Source organism: Malania oleifera, chromosome 4 (assembly GCF_029873635.1).
Source record: "Malania oleifera isolate guangnan ecotype guangnan chromosome 4, ASM2987363v1, whole genome shotgun sequence".
Lineage (NCBI taxonomy): Eukaryota > Viridiplantae > Streptophyta > Magnoliopsida > Santalales > Ximeniaceae > Malania > Malania oleifera.
In genome coordinates, this window is record NC_080420.1 from 14,352,236 (window position 1) to 14,375,147 (window position 22,912).

Below are 22,912 nucleotides of genomic sequence, written 5' to 3' on the forward strand. Positions count from 1 at the left end.
TGGGTCCATTAGCTAACAATTAAGAATTGGGGAAAAAATGAGAATGCTAAAGATTCACTATTTATGTGTTTGTCACTTACAAAATTTAGATATGTAATTCATTTTATTTTGTTGTGTATTCATGAATAAATTGAATAATGATATATTTTTTCTTGACATATAATTACTTTCAAACTTAACTAAAACCCTAATTTGTTAATATCCTAATTCATCTAAATTTGAATCTCTCTTCCTTGAGCACAAAATTAAAGTAATAGTCATGTGTAATTTGTGTGCAAACACGAGCACACACACACATGCATTTGGTCTAGCCTTTAGGATTTTATTATTCCAAGTCCATTTACTTCAAGTTGTGGCTTTCACTACATGTGGGCTGCAACCTAACTATTGTTAAATACATATCTAGATGACATACGTAGGAAATTTTTTTAGGTTCATAAGAAGATGCATAATAGATACATGATAGTCGTTTTATCTTTGGAGTGGAATGGGGAATTAAGATTGGATGTCATACGTTATTGTTTGGGAAGCCTTCAAGATGGGGGGTTATCCTTGAAGTGTTACATTGGCTATGAGTTTTGTTCACGTATTTGGTACAAGAACATTTTTTATAGTGTTGAAAATTAAACTTGACAGGGGATGATCGGCAATCAACTTCTGTTGAATTTGACAGGAGTCGGTCACCAATCTCACTAACCAGCCTATCATTGTTGATTATACTTTTCTAACAATTGTTATAAATAGATATGTGTGTGTGTTTGTGTGTGTGTAATGTAATGTGTGGTGTAAAGAGGGTAAATAACCAGTGAGAAGAGAGTTTGTGTATTTAAAATTCCTCTATAATATTTTTCTTTTCAGATTAAAATCAATTGAGTGTATTTGTGTGCAATGCTCACTGATTTTTAATCACAACCAGTGATTGAGTGAGTCCCCTCCACCCATCAGTGGTATTAGAGCGTCTAGGTTCGTTGAAATTCACCAAACAGAGGCGAACAGAGGGAAATTTGATTTTCTTCCCTAGATTTGAAGTTGTTCAAAATCCAAAATTGAGCATACCATTGTGAAATTCACACCAAGACAATTCCAATGGTGAAAACCATACTTCAAACAGAGTCCAGAAGACCCCACACGTGCTCTCATTCACTGACAGACGAAACAGTGTCCTCCATATGTGCCACATGTGCCGGCGAGGACATTGACGGTCGATGTCACGCTCCACACGCGCGTGCATGCGTCTTCTTCGCCCAACTAACGTGATCCGACCTCGACACCCGATCTGCAACCCAGCCCAGTAACCAGCAACCTGAAACCAGACCTGCGAGCATGACCCACCCGGCTGACTGACCCGCGTCCAGTCGCCGACACGCGACAGGCCTAGAAAATGCCACATGGCTCTAATGGCATTTAATGACGTCGTCTTTTGGTCGTTAAGTCAAACCGGTTCAGAAATTTTCTTTTAGCCGGTTTAGTGTCATTTTGATCGATTATGTGCAACCCAAAACCAGTTCCTAAGGTGTTTCGACCTTCTGAACACATTGGGGCATCATATTTGCCAAACTCTATCCCCATCACTCTATTTTTTGATATATCAAATCTAATGGCTAGCAGTACTATACAAGCTATTCTGCCAAAGCTAACACGGGAGAACTATGATAATTGGTCTATTCAAATGAGAGCCCTACTAGGTTCTCAGGATGTCATGGATATCATTGAAGATGGGTACATAGAAGCCCTAACAAAAGAAGATGAAGCATCTATATCTGATGCTTAAAGAGTAATCTTCTGAGCCGATCGAAAGAAGGATTGCAAGGCAAAGTCCACAATCTACCAAAGCCTTGATGAGGCCACGTTCGAAATCATCACCTCTGCCAAGACATCTAAAGAAGTTTGGGATTCTCTCCATCGAACACATAAAGGTGTCACGCCCAAAACCCAGAAATGGGACCCAGGGGTGAAGATGTAAACCAACCAATCCCTATATCACACAAAATATCCAGAATACAGGACAATGGATGAGGATCCGACCACGTGGGGTTCCCAGTCACCTTATACACATCTATACATAACAGAACACACACAGTGAAAAAAGGTCATGTTATATACATACAATACTATACCAGAGTCTATACGAGGACAGAATCAAGGCTTCATCAAATAATGTACAAACGGATGCCCAACATATCTCAAAACGGCAACCGGCACAAACACAAGTCCTATCACTTACCCAAGCGCTACCCGCAGTACACCGACCACTACGTTCCCGACACAAGGATGCTAGTTTCGATTACTCAAAGGACCTAAAAAATATGAACGTACAGCAGGGGTGAGACACCTCTCAGTAAGGAAGAATACATGTTATATCAATGTGTGGCATTTGAGTGTTATCATGATGTAACATACACACAATTACATGCAGTTTCAGCACTAATTTCAAAACAGTGCATACACGCACACACACATGATCAGCAATCCCGGTGTCATCACACCCATTAGCCTGAAGGCAGCCCGTGACATACGGCGTTGGCTCGTAGCCAACCTGCGAAACACGGAGCCATCGGCACATGACTAGTCCTCAACTCCCATGGCATCATACCGGCACTAAACTAGTGGATCCACACCCTTCAACTTGATCTACAGGGAATAGGCTCACGTCCTCGGATATAAAGCCGGACATTCTACCAACCTATGGCTAGCGATTTCATACGCCCTCGGATATAGAGCCGGACACTCTCAGTACCTGGAACAATTCGGAACCACATTCCTACTAGCATTTCAACCAATCACATACACATGCATGCTCATATAACCAAACAAACCACACCCATTTGGTAATCTAAAATCATGGTTTTCCAAACACATACAGTTTAAACAAGTTAAGGCATGACCATCCCTATAACACAGTATAAATCAACATATACATTTGGTTTTCAACAAAACCAGGGATGCAGCCTGTCGCCCCCTTTTTCCCAAAACTGTAATCATAAAAAACCCATAGTTTTTCCTATTAGATCCTCCCAAATGAGTAGCCAAAACACACACAGGACCGTGAATCATAGTTCCACCGAGTCCAATTTCAAAAATAACTGATATAAACACAATTCCCCTTACCTTTTCCCCTGAATAGCAAATCCCGAACTCTAAGGCCTATAAACAGCGAACCGAGTCCCAAAACCTACAATCAACAGTACAGAAGATACAAGACTATTTCCTACAAAACTACCAGATCAGAACTGAAAGTTAAGCCTTACCTCGATTTTACGCCAAAACCCAAAAATCTCTGAAACGGAATTCCGATCCATAGGTTTTGTAGAGAATCCTTCCACGATCCTCGTGGTAACCTCAGATTAACGATTCTCACAACGAACAGAGAAGAAATCTAGAAAGAGGAAGTGTAGGGAGAGTTCTAGAGAGAGAGAGATAGAGATAAGTTTTTTAGATTTCTTAGCTTAGAAGTAAACATAATTGATATTTATAGCCCTTTGACTCGGGCGTCCTCGTTGACGCAATGGTGTCCTCATCGACAAAATCTGCCAAATTCCCAATTAGCCCCTCTCTTATTTATTTAAACTGATATATCACAGTTCGGGTTCTTACAGTCTCCCCTCCTTACAAAAATTTCGTCCTCGAAATTTGTCATCTCTCATTCGCAAACTCATTCGTACAAACAAACATATATACACAACTTTAGAAAGAAACTGGCAACTACTACAATGCAACCCAAACTGGCGACTACTACAACGCAGCCCCATCATAACACATACATACATACCCTCACTTATGGTGGAGGAATATCGTGGTTACATATACACCCGTCTCAGGAGTTCACAATATACACACTCCCGATGACTAACCACCTATCCCAACCCAAAGTAGGATAACGTACTAGTGCTCAAAACAACTGTGGATACTTCTTATGTATTTCCATTTCCAGTTCCCAAGAAGCTTCCTCAACCTCGTGGTTCCACCACAATACCTTCACTAATGGTATCTTTTTAGTACGAAGCTTCTAAACTTTACGGTCCAGGATTTGAACAGGTATCTCCTTATACATTAAAGTATCCCCAATTTCCAACTCATCATAACTGATAACATGTGATGGATTCAACATGTACCTTCTCAGCATGGATACGTGAAACACATCATAGACCCTTGAGAGTGCTTGGGGTAGTGTAATCCTGTAGGCTACCAGACCCACTCGCTCAAGAACCTCAAATGGTTCGATATACCTCGGGATTAGCTTGCCCTTCCTTCCAAATCTCATCACCCCTTTCATCGGAGCGATACGCAGAAATACCTTACCCCACACCTCAAACTCTAACTCACGGTAGCGAACATCTGCGTAACTCTTCTGCTGACTCTAATTTGATCTAATCCTTTCCCGGATCAAACCACCTTCTCAGACGCCTGTTGCACAAGTTCAGGTCCTAACACCTAACGTTCACCAACCTCATCCCAACATAAAGGAGATCGACACCTCCGACCATTACAAAGCCTCGAACGGTGCCATCCTGATACTAGCCTAGAAGCTGTTATTATAAGCGAACTCTACTAGTGGATAAATTGTATCCAACTACCATCGAAGTCTAACACACAGGCTCGTAACATATTTTCCAAAATCTGTATCGTCCTCTTCGACTGTCCATCCGTTTGGGGGTGGAACGCTGTACTGAAAGTAAGCTTCGTCCCCAGTGCCTCCTAGAAATTTATCCAGAATCGAGAAATAAACCTCGGATCTCGATTTGACACAATGGATACCGGTACCCCGTGCATTCTCACAATCTCATGCATGTACATATCAGCTAGCCTACTCAAAGGATAGCCAACCTTCATCGGAATAAAATGAGCAGATTTCATTAATCTATCCATGATCACCCAAATAGCATTCTACCCGTAAAGTGCTGGTGGCAATCCAGTAACAAAGTCCATGGAAATATGCTCCCATTTTCACATCTAAATAGGAAAAGGCTGCAACGACCCTACCGGCCTCTGATGTTCAGCTTTCAAATGCTGACACGTCAGACAATGTTCCATGAACTGAGCAATCTGCCTCTTCATACCAGACCACCGAAAGGTTTCACGCAAGTTATGATACATCTTCGTACTACCAGGATGTACAATATATAATGAACGATGCGCTTCCTTTAGAATCGTCCTTCTGATCTCATCATTGTTTGGAACATATAGCCTGGTCCCAAACCTTAACACACCTCCCTCAAAGATGTTAAACTCTGTAGCCAGTCCCTGCTGTGCCTTTTCCATAATCTCAGCTAACTCTGCATCACTAGCTTGAGCAGCTTTTATACGCTCAAACAAGGTCGGCTGGATCACCAAGCTAGAAATGAAAACCTAATGATCACCATGCACCAACTCTATACCTGAACTCTCCAGATCCTGTATCATGTGATGCTGAGCTACAACTGTAGATACTGCTACATGCTCTGACTTCCGACTCAACGCATCTACTACCACATTAACCTTCCTAGATGATAACTGATCGTGCAATCGTAGTTATTTATCAACTTGAGTCACTATCTCTGCCTCATATTCAACTCCTTTTGCATGAAGAAAAACCTGAGGCTTTTATGATCAGTGAAGATCTCACACTGCACACTATATAGATAGTGTCGCTAGATCTTCAGTGCATACACAATAGCAGCCAATTCCAGATCATACGTAGGGTAATTCTTCCCATACTCTTTCAATTGCTGAGAAGCATATGCTACCACCTTACCCTGCTGCATAAGCACACATCCCAAACCTTTTAGAGATGCGTCCCTATAAATCACAAACCCATCATCCACCGAAAGAATGGTCAAAACTGGAGCAGTAACCAGTCGGTGCTTCAACTCCTAGAAGCACTACTCGCAATCACTGGTCCACTCAAACTGCACCCCCTTCCTAATCAATCGAGTTAGAGGCCCAGATAGTTTAGAAAACCCCTCCATGAACCGACGATAATAACCCGCTAATCCCAAAAAACTCCGAACCTCCTGCACATTCTTCGGCCCCACCTAGTTGACCACAGTTTCAATCTTGTTAGGATTAACTGATATACCATCACTAGTCACCACATGGCCTAAGAATGCAATTTGACTCAACCAGAATTCACACTTCTTTAGCTTGGCATATAGCTTCCTTTCTTGCAGAATCCGTAACACTAATCTCAAATGGCCCTCATGCTCTTCTGAACTCCTCGAGTATACCAGAATGTCGTTAATGAACACATCCATGAACCGATCTAGGTACTCATGGATAACCTTATTCATCATATCCATGAACATCGCCAGAGCATTCGTCAACCCAAAAGGCATGACCAAAAACTCGTAATGACCATATCTGGTTCGAAAAGCAGTTTTCGCTACATCCTCAGATCTGACCTTCACCTGATGATATCCTGACCGCAAGTCGATCTTCGAAAAGACCCGCGTCCCCTGCAACTGGTCAAAGAGATCTTCTATACAGGGTAAAGGATAGCGATTCTTCACAGTTACCTTATTAATCTTACGATAATCAATGCACATCTACATCGACCCGTCCTTCTTCTTCATAAACAATACTGGAGCTCCCCAGGGCGAAAAACTAGGTCGAATGAATCCCCTGTCCAATAATTCCTGCAACTACTCCTTCAATTCCCGAAGTTCTGCTGGAGTCATCTGGTACGGAGCCTTAGAGATTGGTGTCTTGCCAGGCAGCAACACTATTGCAAACTCCACCTCATGATCCGAAGGCAAACCAGGTAAATCATTTGGAAACACATCTGGGAACTCACTGACTACCCGAATATCCTTAAGTCTCAACTCATCCTGCGGCAGTTCCTTTACACAAGCTAGGTACCCTTGACATCCGTCCAAGAGTAGCCCCCTCGCCTGCAACGCTGATAGAAACTGTGGCGTTAAACGCACACACGATCCCACAAATTCATACCCCTGCTCCCCAGGAGGTCTAAACACTACTACTTTCCTATGACAATCAATCACAGCATAACTGGAGGACAACCAATCCATCCACAGAATGACATCGAACCCTGACATGTTGTATACCACAAGATTCGCTGGTCGCAGCTTTCCCTGGATTACCACTGGGTAGTTTTCCAACATCCTTCTACAGAATGATACACTCCCAGATGGCGTAGTCACCGATAACACCCTGCTCATGACTTGGGTCTCAACCCCACACCGTTCCACAAAACTCGCTGATATAAAAGAATGGGTTGCACCCGAATCAAACAAAATAGAAGCCTTATTTAATAACAATAACGAGGTACCTATCACTACGTTCCCTACATGTTCAGCATCCACTGGAGTAAGAGAATATACTCTGGCCGGAGTTGTACTCGTCTGAACGATTCCTCGAGGTATTTGATTACTTCCCTGGTTCACACTAGATACAGGCACGTCTCGCTTTGGTGTATGACAATCATGAAACATGTGACCTGACTGGCAACAGTTGTAGCAGTTACCCCCAAATGACCGACACTCACCCTCGTATCATCTGTGACACTGGTACAACGTCCACTAGTCTGGCTCCTCTGAGAACTCTGGCGCTCGGTATTCTGACGATAACCTGAGCCCTTGTTCCTCTTCATCCATGATCCCTGATGAGACCTATGCTGAGAACCAGAACGTACTGGCCTCTTCTTCAGCTCCTGATCCACCTCATCCTCTCGGATACTAGTCTCAATCACCGTGGCTTTATCCACCAACACTGAGAACTTGTGGATCTGAAGCATACCCACTAGTCTACGGATATCCTTCCACATGCCCTTCTCAAATCTCTGAGTTTTCTCGTACTCACTCGAGATCAAACATGGCGCGAACCGGGATAGCTCTATGTACCGAGCCGCATACTCCTGTACCGTTATACTTCTATGAGTCAGAGCAGAAAACTCATTCGCCTTCGCATCACGTACAAAATCCGGGAAGTATCTGTCGAAGAACACCTCCTTGAAACAGCTCCATGACATCTCCTCAGGGCAGCCTCTTTGCTTCTCCAACAGACTCACTGTAGTCCACCACCGACCCGCCTCCCCAAATAGCTAGAAGGTAGCATAGAGGACTCGCTGCCTATTAGTGCAGTGCAGCACCTCCAAGATCCTTTTAGTCTTCTCTACCCAGTCCTCTGCTATCGTTGGGTCAGGTCTTCCAGAGAACGTCAGAAAATTCATGCGCGTGAACCTCTCAATGGTGCATCCCGTAGTAGTAGGAGAGCATTCGCGTCTCCTTACACTCCGCCCAATCTCCCGCAAAACCTGCATCGTCAAACCTCGAAGCAAAGAAGGAGACTTGTCACTCACAGTCTCCTCGAAGCCACTTCCCAGGTCATTATCCTTGGGCTCCATTCTGAAACACAATCGGAATCTATTAGTATCCCTGCAACACATATAGTTAGAACAATGATCTATAGTTAATCATGTTAACTACTCTTTGCCAGGTCTAGGTCTATCCTATCACACCGACACGAAAGTCATCAATGGTCTACCCTGCTTTTACTAGAATTGTCATTCCAGGAAAAACACTGAATACCGCCAATAAATTCTGATCTAGCAACGGAACAACCCTCAACCAACTTTACCCATATCTAACATCTTATACTTTCGTATATACCCACGGCTAAGCCTAACCAAGTCTACAAGACCTAACAACCTAGTTAGCTCTAATACCAAGCTATCACGCCCCAAACCTGGAAATGGGACCTAGGGGTGAAGATGTAAACCAACCAGTCCCTGTATCAGACAAAACATTCAAAAATACATGATAATGGATGAGGGTCTGACCTTGTGTGTCACGACCCACTCATTTTTCACATTTTTTTTTTTAATAATATCATCATAAAATCAATACCACACATCACACACTCCAGCTCAGCAGGTCACAATCCACCTAGACCCGTGGGTACTAGGGATACATTAGAACATACAGCAGAAGCCTACGCAGTAGAAAATGTATAATCATATACATACCATTATATCATACATCACAATGTACCAGAGTTACTACAATCACTGTACTTCCATATATACATCCTAAAAATGAAATCTAGGGACAATTCCCAAAAAACAATACTATCCCTACCAAAAACTTACCCTTCAAAAAGGGCAGATAAACCACACTATGTCAGCAGGGCTTTTCTCGCTCTCCTATCTAGGACTCCTAAAAAATTTGTAAAGTTTAGGGGTGAGACACCTCTCAGTAAGAGAAATAAACTAATACTAGTGTGTGACAATATGAGTATACCGTGTTCTATATATACCATACATATCATATTCAGTACTGATTGTCAAATCTGGAAAAACATATGTATATCAAAACATGGCAGAACATACTGCATTTCATAAGCATATCTCATCTCATATCATAATAATAACATAAAACAATCCTGGTAGGTTAGCTGGCTGTTGTCATGTATTACCCCCACATGACTAGGTTCTGTGGCCCGAAGGCGAGACTTGACAATGGTTGGCCAACCACTTCCAAGTCAAACAGTAGTCTGTAGGTCCAATGGGTCTACCCAGACTGGTCTGTACACCAGAGGCGATAACAGCACACTTCTTGAAAATAACCACATCGACCATCCAATCTCACACCACTCCGTACAGCGGCGTTAACGCAAATATCATGATCACGAAGACCATGGACACATAACAACGGTACCGTGCAAGTGCTAGCCTAGACCAAGCCAACCAGGTTCTGATATCATATACATATACTAAAATTGTGATACATGGATAACTCATATCATTAATTATCAAATCATTCATATCATTTTTCACATATACATATATCATGAAAACCATTGGTCCGTACGCCGGTATTTCACATTTTATTATAGCTCGGCCCGTATGCCGGCAAATCACATAGCACAACCCATACGCTGGAAAATCACATAGCTTGGCCCGTACGCCGGCAAATATATCCACATAGCACGGCCCGTACGCCGGCAGACATCCACATAGCACGGCCTGTATGCCGGTTTTCCATCATAGAAATCCATATCATCCCCATTCCCAGAAAACAGTATTTCACAACATTTTTATACTCATGCCACACTGAACAAATTTTCCACGTATTCAACATATCATCATTTAAACAGTATTTTCCAAATATAAATTATATATATAAATATATTTATTTTTCCTGAAACCAGATGCTACATATATATATATATATATGCATATTCTCAAAACAAAACTAGTTTAGTTTATCCCTTTACCTGACTACTGAGAAAGCCCCCAAAACAATCTAGTCTAACCACCGTAAGATTTCCTGACCAATACCCTAAAATCAAAAATTCCCAGTATTAAACTTCAGTATTTTCGTACGTACAACATTTTCTATAATAGCCAAAAAGTCAAATTTGGCTTAGAAACCCTTATCTCAACTTAGGGATGATTCCCAATATTCCCAATCAACACCCCTGGAAACGAAAACTCCTAATATTAAACTTTAATATTTCAATGCGTATAACACTTTCTTCAACTGTCACAACTTCAAATTTGGCTTAAAAAGCCTTACCTCAACTTAGGGATGATTTCCAAATTGCTTTCTCCAACGATCCGTTCTGGAAAATTTGCAAGAATTTCATTAGAAGCATTGTGGTGGCTTCGATTTGTCGATCGGCGTAAAACTAGCCTGAAATCGAAGAGAGAGACAGAGAGAGAGAGAGAGAGAGAGAGAGAGAACACACCAAAATCAAAGCAAACTTCCTGGAGAAGCTTGCACAATTTTTTTTATATATATATATATATATATATTAATATCATATTAACTTGCTACTTAAAGTAAAATTTCTTGAAGAAGCTTGTACACTTTATATATATATATACCTTTAACTTATATATATTACATATATATCATAATAACTTACTCTTATATATATATATATATATATATATATATTTTTTCTTATCATACTATTCATTTTACTTGTTAATTTAATTAATTTAATTAATTTTATTATTTTATTATTTTTTTTTAATTTTATTTTTTTCCCGGTTACTACATTGTGGGGTTCCCAGGCACCCTATACACATCCATACATAACAGAATACACGCAGCGGAAAAAGGTTATGCTATATACATACAGTACTATACTAGAGTCTATACGAGGACAGAATCTAGGCTTCATCAAATAACGTACAAAAGGTGCCCAACATATCTCAAAATGGCAACCTGAACAAACACAAGTCCTAGCACTTACCCAAGCGCTACCTACAGTACACCGGCCACTACGCTCCCGACATAAGGACGCTAGTTCCGATTACTCGAAGGACCTGAAAAATATGTACGTACAACAGGGGTGAGACACTTCTCAGTAAGGAAGAATACAGGTTATATCAGTGTGTGGCATTTGAGTGTTATCATGATGCAACATACACACAGTTAAATGCAGTTCCAGTACTAATTTCATAATAGCGCATACATGCACACACAGACATGATCAGCAATCCCAGTGTCGTCACACCCATCGGCTCGAAGCTGGCCCGCAACATACAGCGTTGGCCTATAGCCAACCCGCGAAACACGATGCCACCGGCACATGGCTAGTCCTCGACTCCCATGGCATCGTACCGACGCTAAACTGGTGGATCCACATCCTTCGACTTGATTTTCCAAAATAGGCTCATGCCCTCATATATAGAGTCAGATACTCTGCCAACCTATGGCCAGCGATTTTATACACCCTCGGATATAGAGCCGGACACTCTCAATACCTGGAATAATTCGGAACCATGTTCCTACTAGCATTTCAACTAATCACACACACATGCATACTCATATAACCAAACAAACCACACCCATTTGGTAATCGAAAATCATGGTTTTCCAAACACATACAGTTTAAACAAGTCAAGGCACGATCATCCCTATAACACAGTATAAATCAACATATACATTTGGTTTTCAACAAAACCAGGGATGCAGCCCGTCACCCCCTTTTTTCCAAAACTGTAATCATGAAAAACCCATAGTTTTCCCTGTTAGATCCTCCCAAATGAGTAGCCAAAACACACATAGGACCGTGGACCACAGTTCCACCGAGTCAAATTTAAAAAATAACCAATATAAACACAATTCCCCTTACCTTTTCCCCCGAATAGCAAATCCCAAACTCTAAAGCCCCTAAACAGCGAACCGAGTTCCAAAACCTATAATCAACAGTATAGATGATACTCACAATACTGTTTCCTACAAAACTACCGGATCAGAACCTAAAATCGAGCCTTACCTCGATTTTACGCCAAAACTCAAAAATCTCCGAAACGGAATTCCGATCCATAGGTTTTGTAGAGAATCCTTCCACGATTCCCATGGTAACCTCAGATTAACGATTCTCGCAACGAATGATGAAGAAATCTAGAGAGAGGGAGTGTAGGGAAAGTTCTAGAGAGAGAGAGAGAGAGAGAGAGAGAGAGAAAGAAGATGTTTAGATTTCTTAGCTTAGAAGTAAAGAGAATTGATATTTATAGCCCTTTGACTCGGGCGTCCTCGTTGACGAAATGGTGTGCTCGTCGATGAGGTCATATAGACAGCTTGTCGACGAGACGATGGATTCATCGACGAATCCTGATATCATCGGTTTCCCGAAATCTCTCAGCTTCTCCTTATCGATGAGCCTCTGAACTTCGTCGACGAGACTTACATAGAATTCATCGAGGAATCTTGGCTTCGTCAAAGAAATCTGCTAAATTCCCAATTTGCCCCTCTCTTATTTATTTAAACCCATATATCACGATTTGGGTTCTTACAAAGGTGCAGACAAAGTAAAGAAAATTTTTCTTCAAACATTGTGAGGTGATTTCAAATCCTTAAAAATGAAATCTACTGAATATATTGTTGATTACTATACACGAGTTACGGTTGTATCAAATCAATTGAGAAGAAATGGAGGGACTCTCAATGACAAGAGAATTTGTGAGAAAATTTTGTGATCTTTGGATCCAAAATTTGATTATATAGTTATGACCATGGAAGAAACAAAAGATCTAGAAACCATGTTCATAGAAGAACTTATGGGCTTACTTTTAGCCCATAAGCAAAAAGTTAATAGAAGGAGTGAAGATAAAGCTCTGGAGCAAGCTCTCCAAACAAAGTTTTCCTTCACTACAGATAGATACAACAAAAGGGGGACGTCACAATGAGGAAAAGGTCGAAATCGAGGATCTTGTGGAAGAAATTATGGAAATTTTGACTCCAGAGAAGGTGGCAGAGGTGGAAGAGGTCCCACTAGAGAATGACGCAATCAATAGAACTATGTCCCACGAGGCAAAGGACAAGGAAGAAGAGGGGGATATAATAACTGTCTAAATGTAGACAAAAGAAACGTTCAGTGCTACAACTGCCACAAGCACAGATACTAAAGTAATGAGTGCAGAGGTAATCCTCAAAATCACGAAGTAAATGAAAATGCTAACTTTGCAAAAAAGGAGAAAGCCGAAGGAGAATCATTGATGCTGATGGCACACAATTCAACCCACCAAGACCAAAATATTTGGTACCTTGACTTTAAAGCTAGCAATCACATGACTGGAAGAAAGAACTTGTTTAGTGAACTTGATGAGAAAGTTCAGGGAGAGATATCATTTGGTGATCTCTCTAAAGTCCTAGTTCGAGGAAGGGGAAATGTCCTAATCAAGAGGAAGGATGGAGACCATGCTTTTATCTCCAACGTGTACTATGTGCCAGCAATAAAAACTAATATACTTAGTCTTAGACAACTTGTGGAGAAAGGCTACCGAATTAGCCTTAGAGATAAGCAGATGGTGATAACAAATGCTCAAGGTAAGCTCATTACTCGAGTACAAATGGTAAAGAATTGAATGTTTCTGCTCGCCATTCAACATGATACACTAAGGTGTTTGAGCGTTATTGTGTTAACCTGAAAAAAAAATTAATTAATAAATTAAAATTATTAATCAATTAATTAGTTAAACATTATTAAATTAATGTATTAAATGAACAAGTAAAAAGAAATAGTATGAAAAAAAAAGTAATTATTAATTAATTAATATTATTAAATTAAATAAATAAAATTATTATGAATGAATTAATTAATTAAGTATTATTAAATCTGATTTATTAAATAAATAATATGATATATATATATATATATAATGGTTAATGTATATATTATGTATTGAATCTTCCTGAGAAAGAAATCTTCCTCAAGAAAGGCGCTCTCAGCCTCCTTCTCTCTTGCCTCTCTCTCTCTGCCTCTCTCTCTCTCTCTCTCTCTCTCTCTCTCTCTCTCTTCAATTTCATCAGCCTAACGAGCACCGATCGGGAAACAGAAGGTGTCGTTGGATTTCTAACTCCGCCACCAACATTTTTACTGGAGCAGATTTGTCGTGGGAGTAGTGTAGATACCATTCCTATGGTAAGGTAGCTTTTTTCTAATTTCTTAATTTCTCGTTAGATTTTCAGTCAAATCGGTGATCAGGCACCACCATGGGGTTCTAGTCATGATCGTCGTCATTTTGATCAAAGTAAATTTTCAATTGGGATTTTATAGGCCCCACTCCAAAGAGAGAGTGGGATTTTAGAAAATTTGGCAAATTGGTTATATTTGAGGGTATATCCATTTTTTTTTTAATTTATGGCCCTAGGAAATATTAAAATAATATTTTATTTAGGGTTAATTCAATGGAATTAGGATTTTTGATTCAGGGTCCGGGTGAGCGCCGTAGGTATTTTTTAGGGTCCCTGTTGTCGTAGTTCAAAAAACCATATAAGGGGAAAAATATATATTAAACCAGAATTTTTATGAATTTAATGGAAAATAAATTGTGTTATATATATGTGTATATGTTTCAATATAAGTTTAAAATGTCAACTATTTAAATTATATTTTTTCGAGTTTAGAGCTATTTATTAGATACGTATATGCGAAAATAAGCCGATGAAAGTGGAAAATATTTTCAGGATAATTATGTAAGAAATGAAAGGTATTTTTAGTATATAAACATTAAATGTTGGTTGACTTATTTTAAATGCAATGTATGAATTTTATTACTAAATTGTGTGGCATGAGTAAATATAAGTTCTGTGCAAATATATGTTAAATATATGAGAGGCAGGTTAAATAAATATTGCATTGAGAATGAAATATGATATGAACTATGATGTGTGTGTGTGTTAATGCAACCATGTAAAACAGCTGAAAGATGTTGGGTAAAACAGTTGAAAGATGTTGGGTATGTAATGAAATGAAATGGAAATGGAAATGAATGAAACGAAAATAAATTGTGAAATGTGAACAATGTAAAATGAGAAAGAGTCACTTAAAGTGAAATGAAATGAAATGTTAAAGTTATGAACACGAACATATGTGAATGGTTGAATAATGACAAAAAGAATAATGTATTATGATATTAGAAGTATTTATGCTAATAGAACATGCTACAACAAGGGCAGGGCATACTCTTCGCCCGAGGGCTTGCTGAGAAAGGCGAGTGCGCTAGTAGTATTAGATGTAATAGTAGGCTACATAATGCACTAGGGTAGAGGGAACCTACTTGTATGGGCGGGTAGATTTCACTATCCTTGGGGCCTTCGCTGGTAAACCATTATTTGAATTGTGTGAGTACGAGATCAATCTAATACTCGAGGGCCTACTAAGTAAGGTGAGTGCCCTGGTATGCTTCAGCAGTGACCCTAAAGTTGCCTAAGTATTAGAGCAGAGGGGTGCTACTTGTATGAGCGGGTAATCACCCCTATCCTTAAGTAATCTCATGGGTTAAATCTTTTGCATGTGTTTGATTAAGCTCAGAGAATGATTTCAGAAATTATGTTAACGATTTTTAAATATTAAATATTATGTTGTTATTTACCGCATGTGGTCACACACTATTTTAATATATTGTTTATTTCCTTACTGAGATGTGTCTTGCCTGAATATGAATTTATCTTTTTAGGATTTCCTCGAGATTGATCTTAGAGAGCTCAAGGTTTTATAGTATTTTTGGGAGATATAAGAAAAAGGGTATATTTTTATGTTAATTTTGAGATTTATATTTTATGTTTTATGTATTGAAGTCTTCAAATAGATGAATAGTTGTTAATACTGGTATTTGAGGATTATATTTTGGAGACATGTACATATGTGATTACAGGTGGTGAATAGTTAATTTGGAATATGGATAGGAATAGTAAACTCTGGTATTATATGATTGAGGACTATATTTATGTTTTTCACTGCATATTGATTTTTGGATTATCAGGATTTTTTGCTGCGTACATGATATTAATATATGGATTATCAGGTAAATGAATGGATTAATAGCACTCCGAGCCCACGTAGAGGGTCAGGGTGTTACAGCTATCATCAAAGACAAAGACTGGCTATGGCATCTCAAGTACGAACATTTGAATTTTGAAAGTTTGAAACAGTTGGGAAGCAAGATGATGGTGAAAGGCTTACCCAACATCCACCACCCAAATGTGATATGTGAAAGCTGTGTTCTAAGCAAGCAACATAGAAATAGCTTTTGAAAGGAAGCCGACTGCAGTTCTACCATACTGCTCTAGCTAGTACATACAAACATGTGTGGTCCAATGAGGCCATTTTCAAATGGACAGAACAGATACTTCCTCACTTTCATTAATGATTACAGTAGGAAGACTTGGGTCTACTTCCTAAAAAGGAAGTTAGAGGTGTTCGACAAGTTCAAAGAGTTCAAAGATCTTGTGGAGAAACAGAGTGGCTATCGCATCAAGTCACTGCGATCAGACCAAGGAGGAGAGTATAAGGATGAAGTTTTCCTAGAATTCCTTAAGCAACAAGGGATTCAAAAATAGTTCACACCAATCTACACTCCCCAGTTGAACGATGTAGTTGAGAGGAAGAACCGCACGATCCTTAACATGGCTAAGAGCATGTTAAAGGATAAGAATGTGCCCAAAAGTTTTTGGGCAGAAGCAGTATCATTTTCAGTTTATCTGCTTAACAGGTATCCTACGTAGAGTCTTGATACAAAGACGCCATATAAAGCCTGGAGTACTCACAAGCCCAGTGTGAGTCATCTTAGGGTGTTTGGCTCCATAGCCTACACCAAGATCCCAAAGGCAAGAAGGACAAAGTTGGAAGATAAAGGAGAGAAATATATCCTTGTTGGATACGGCAACATCACCATAGGATATCAACTATACAATCCCATCAATAAGAAAATTATTCACAATAGGGATGTCATTTTGAAGAAAATGAATCCTAGAAGTGGGACTAGGCTGAATCTTCCAAAGATGCAGAATTGACGCTTGAAGAAGAAGAACCCACACAGACAAGAGAAGTGGCTATCGAGTCACAAGTTCCTGAACTGCAGACACCTCCACATGGTTCACCACATAGGAATGAATCTCCATCACCAATTGAGCGTAAAATCTTAGACATGAGACCTAGAGGAGCTCGTAATTTAGATGATCTATATGAAACTACAGAGCCAATAAAAGAGTATGTTACACTATATTGTCTATTGTTGACTAGCGACTCTGTTAACTTTGAGGAGGCTAACGAAGAAGACAAATAGAGAAAAGTGATGGATGAAGAAATTCAATCCATCGAGAAGAACAAGACTTGGGAGCCAACAAATCTCCCGAAGGGCCGTAAAACTATTGGTGTGAAATGGGTCTACAAGACCAAGAAGAACACTCAAGGAGAAGTTCAAAGAAACAAAGCAAGGCTTGTCGCCAAGGGCTACAGGCAGAAAGAAGGGATTGATTATGGAGAAATCTTTGCCCTAGTTGCCAGGCTCGAAACCATTAGATTACTAATTTCACTATCAGCACAAAATGGATGGAAGATTTACCAGTTAGACGTGAAATCAACATTTCTGAATGATTTTCTGGAACAAGAGATCTATATTGATCAGCCACCTGGATATGTGAAGAAGGGCAAAGAAGATAAAGTGTACAAATTGAAGAAAGCATTCTATGGTTTAAAGCAGACACCTTAGTAGTATATATATTGTTTGCTAGAGGCGATGACTAGGAGTGAAGCAAGGCTAAAATTTGTTGGCATTGATCTGGAGTAACAGGAAGATTGCTAGTGTACGAATTGTTGTTAGCGGAAGAGACTTGGTGTGCACTTGGCTTGGAACCTAAGCTAGTTTTACGAGATCCAGATGAGAACCCATGGATGAAGTAGCAGCGATCCACAGTATGACCTTCTTTGTGACAGTGAGTACACTTTGGTTTAGGCTTGCGGAACGGCTTGCCATCTTTTAGGGTGGAGAGAATACCTTTTGCAGCTAATGCGACCCCATCAACAGGTGAGGGAGTTTGGATGTTCCGTTGATAGTCTTCTTTAAGAACTAAACTATAGATGCAGTTGATTGTGGACAAAGGATCCATCAAAATAATTTGGCCACGAATCGCACCATAGGAGTCATTAAGTCCCATAAGGAACTTCATGGTGTGCTAGTACTATTGGTATGGAGCAACATCTCCCTTAAAGAGATTAGACTAAAGAGACGACAGCTCATCCCATAGCAATTTTAGCCTTGTAAAATAGGTGGCCACAGACATATTACCTTTAAAAAGATTATGAATTTCTTGTTCAAGATGATACATCCGAAGACCATTAACTTGAGAAAAATGCTCCTTCAAATCTATCCAGATATCTCGAGTAAGATCAGAAAAGAGAACACTAGCAGATATTTCTTTTGAAAGTGAGTTGAGAAGCCATGCTTTTACCATATTATTGTAATGATTCCATTGTCGATACTCAACAGAAGAGGCCTTGGAGGGCGTGGATATGGTACCATCAATGAAGCCAACTTTGTTCTTGGTGCAGAGGGCAATGACCATGGATTGACTCCATGTATTGTAGTTGGTTTTAGTCAAGATATTGGAAACCAAGACAATATCAGGATTGTCGGAATTACTGAAATAAAAAACATGACTCGGATCATCAATTTGATAGCAAATTGGTCCCAAATAATTTGGAACATGTAGGTACCGTAAGAGATTTCGAGTTCACATGATGGTGCCATCATGTTATTAATTTATTTCTTCCACAGGTTCGGATCAAATACAGTCAACTAAATACCATAAGACCATTGGCTGAGTCGGAGAAGCAATGAAGACCATTGGCGGCAGGTTCGTGCTGTTGTCCATGTGAAGAAGATTGCCCTGTGCTTCTCGATCATGGTGGTTGGCGGTAGGACGGTGCTGTCGCCCATGTTCGGTGCTTTGCCTGCCGCTGCATCAAATCGGTGATCACTGCATCAAATAGGTGACCGCTGCATCAACTAAATATTAACAGTGAAGCTTCCTCGCAAACGCCGGGTTCAAAAATTTTTCTCCATTTTCTCCAATTTTTTGGATTTCAAGTGAAGAACAAAGAAAGAGGGGAGATTAGTGCTCTTAGCAGTGAAGAAGACAACAACTCTTTCCTTTTATGTATTTCTTTTTCTAAAAAATTCTTTTAAAAATTTTTTTTTTCGCACAAACATAGCAGACATCGTTGAACACGTTTCCTGCCATTCAGTTGGGCCCTCATACCACACGTTAGTATTTAGAATCCTAGGCATAGCTATGCATGGAGGGGCCCTTGTGAAATAGAATTTCTATCCAAAAATGGGAAATGACATAACAATTCTATTCCCATTTATATCTTTGGCTGCATACCCAATCTCCTAGATCTTCTAGGGTGTTTATAAAGATTTTAGTCAAGTAATTCTATAATTACAAATAAAATATAACTCATTATAAGTTAGTTTGATTATAACTCATATTTCACTTAATTATAAACTTGATTACTAAAATAAAAATACCAACTTGTATTAAAATCCTTCTAAAGTATATCAAAATTATCAAAACATATTATTAAACTATTCATTGGCAATCACTTGTAATGTTTGGTAAGATATTCACTAGTCATACATAAAAGGAAAATGAATAATTAAACGACCACAAATGTTTGCAAGTTTGGAATTCAAACCTTAGAAGTAAAAATATAAAAATTTGATCAAAATACAACATAAACTAGCATTAACTTGTGTGCAAATCCATACATAAGATCATAAATCTACTTAAGATTTAAACTTTAAAAAAATGTTAGGTACTTACATTGATTATATGCATCGAATTCAATATGATGTCACCATGTATCTGTATTTTAATTAAATTAAGCATATATAATTATTTTTTATAGATATAAAGAAATCATATATATATATATATATATATATATATATATATATATATATATATACATACACTTGATGCACCAAATAAATTCTCAAAAAAATCTACACTACCAGAAATGCTAAATCATTATAAAAGTAGAGGAATGGCGTTTATGTAAATTGTCCTGCGTCTAACCCAAGTTAATGAATACGTTTAATTGGACAGGAAAAGGAAAATGCTGAGCACGACCAGGGGAGGGGAGGGGAAGAGGAAGGGGGCCGGGGGGGGGGGGGGGGTGTGGTGGTAGCTTCCCATGCAACTTCGTGGAAGGAGAAGAAAAAGGTCATGAACCAATTCAATTTAGAGCGAAACGCCCCTTTAATTTCTTCTGTACCTTCGTCGGCGTCATTCCAATTTCCCTTCCTTCCCTTCCCTTCCCTCCACCTCTATTTAAATCCTCCCCTTCACCTTAATTTCAATATATCACAATTCACATGCATGCATGCATTAATCCCACTGCTACTATCGTTAATTTCAAACTATATTCCCACAGTCAGAAAGCTTACGTACCTACATTTCCTCATTTAGTTTTTTCAGAGAGAGTATAATTAATGGCGGGCAATAGGGTAGTGTTTGAGGATTATTTTCCGGCGATGGTGGAGATACTGGGGACGGAGGGGTTCATGAAGGAGCTGTGCAAGGGGTTTCGGTTGCTGATGGACGTCGACAAGGAGCTGATAACCTTTGAGGGTCTGCAGCGTAACTCGGCGGTGCTGGGGATGGAGGACACCACCGACGACCAGCTCCGGTGTATGCTCCGGGAAGGCGACCTTGACGGCGACGGCGCTCTCTCCCTCACGGAGTTCTGCATTCTCATGTTCCGGCTGAGTCCCGATTTGATGGATGAATCCAGAAAGTGGCTGCACGAAACTCTGTTTAATGCTTTGTAATTTTATTTTGATTGGCACTCTCTATATCTATATATATATATTGGGTGGTGTATCGCATTACCTGTGCCATTACATATTAGAAGGTTTGTATTTCTTCGTCCAGCTAATGTAAATAATTTTTTAAAAAAGAAATCAATGGCAAGAAAGTTGATTCTAACTACACATTCATATATATGAACAGAAGAATTGAAAAATTAAATTTATCACATGATTTCATTATAAATTCTAATCAAATTTTTATTTCATTCTATAATTCACTATTATCATTCTGTCCGCAAGCCAAACGTAGTATAAGAAATTATTAAAAAAAATAATGACTAAGACCCATTTTAGAGTTTAAAAGATATTACATATGGGAAAATAAATTTGAAGGAATAAAATAAAATATATAGCAAACGAATGAAGAAAATTTTAATTTTATAAGTTTTTAAATTTTCCTTTTAATAGAATTTTGATATGGAGAGAAATAAAATGGAAAAAAAAAAATTTCAATTCTTTTCTTCAAATAAAATTTTGTCCCAAATATGAACCCTCGTGTTTGGAAACTTGGATTTCATACCTTGAATTTGATTTGGGTGAATTTGGATAAATTTCAATATAATTTTATACTACACCTTATTCAAATAAAAGACAACTCCAAATATAAGGTTTAAGTGTTTAGTAAAAAGTTATAAGGCAACTACAAATTTAGGAAATGAAAATTTATGTATAAATAATTTAATTTATAGTATTTGGAAAAAAATATATATCTATAGAAACCAATGGAATCAAATAATTTGTTAAGAAAAAAAAAACAAAAGAAAAAAAACAAAGGGCTGGCCCTTTTTAGTTGTACGTAAAAAAAAATAACAGTTTTTATTCCTCATTTTAAAATTTTTAAAGAATTACTTTTAAAATAGCTTATTTTTTCAGTTTTATAATATTTGTATAAAAATGAAACATTAAAAAGTTTTGACATGATTCACTCATAAAAAATAAATTTATTTTTCATTTCTAACTTCAATGTAATTACAAAAATACCATCTTTTTTGTTAAACTAAACAAATATTTTTTCTATATTTTTAATAAAAATTAATCTTTGAAAAAATAAATGATATTTTTATAATTCTTTAGAAAAATAAAAAATAAAAATTATTTCTACAACTAAACGGGCTTAACTTTTTTTAACTTCTAAAATTTTAAATTCTTAAATTTTAAAAGTTCGCCAAAATTGACTTTTAAAAGCTAAAAAAGTCATTTACTAAAACTTTTTACACTTAACTTTTGTTTTTTTTTTTTATTTTATAATAAAAAAGTTCATCCAAAAAAAATAGGCCGAATGACCCTAAAACAATTTCTATAAATATATAACATTTTTCTCATCAAAGAAGCTGCGCATAACATAATGTGGAATCTAATAAGCTAATGGGAAGTTTTTAAAAATCATGCAATAATATTTTTGGTCTCGGCCCTGTTTGGGAGGGAAAATTGCTTCATCTGAAAGCAAATTTTCTGGGGAAAGTGTGAACCCAGTTTCTGGTCTTAACGTGTAGGTGAATTTCTCGGGCTATGCCAAATTTGAGTCAACTACGTAACAATAAAATAAATAAATAAATAAGAAAAAGGAAAAGAGAGAAAAGAAAAATATTGATATGTCTAGCCAGGTTAGCTCAAATGGTAAGAACGACTTATGACTTTGATGACTATAAGGTCAGGTTCAATTCTCCTTTAAGGCATTACGCTGATGAATTATTAGGGTACGTCAATGGGCGAACAGTTTTTATCTTTCAGATTTTGTGCCGCACTATAGTGTCCAAAGTGACGTAATGGTGGCTGAGTCCCCAGATCATTTAAAAAAAAAAA

At 38.4% G+C, this 22,912-nt stretch overlaps 1 protein-coding gene across 1 annotated transcript; it reads left to right on the top strand.

Moving 5' to 3' along the window:
• Positions 1–20,604: 20,604 nt before the first annotated feature.
• LOC131152745 (calcium-binding protein PBP1-like) lies at positions 20,605–21,156 on the top strand. Its single transcript, XM_058104597.1, has one exon. It carries the CDS (start codon positions 20,732–20,734, stop codon positions 21,068–21,070), a length of 339 nt encoding a protein of 112 aa, XP_057960580.1. The 5' UTR covers positions 20,605–20,731; the 3' UTR covers positions 21,071–21,156.
• The last annotated feature ends 1,756 nt before the right edge of the window (positions 21,157–22,912 follow it).

What these genes read in the sequence shown, in the direction of transcription:
- LOC131152745 (XM_058104597.1), top strand. Translation starts at nt 20,732, where the DNA reads ATGGCGGGCAATAGGGTAGTGTTTGAGGATTATTTTCCGGCGATGGTG.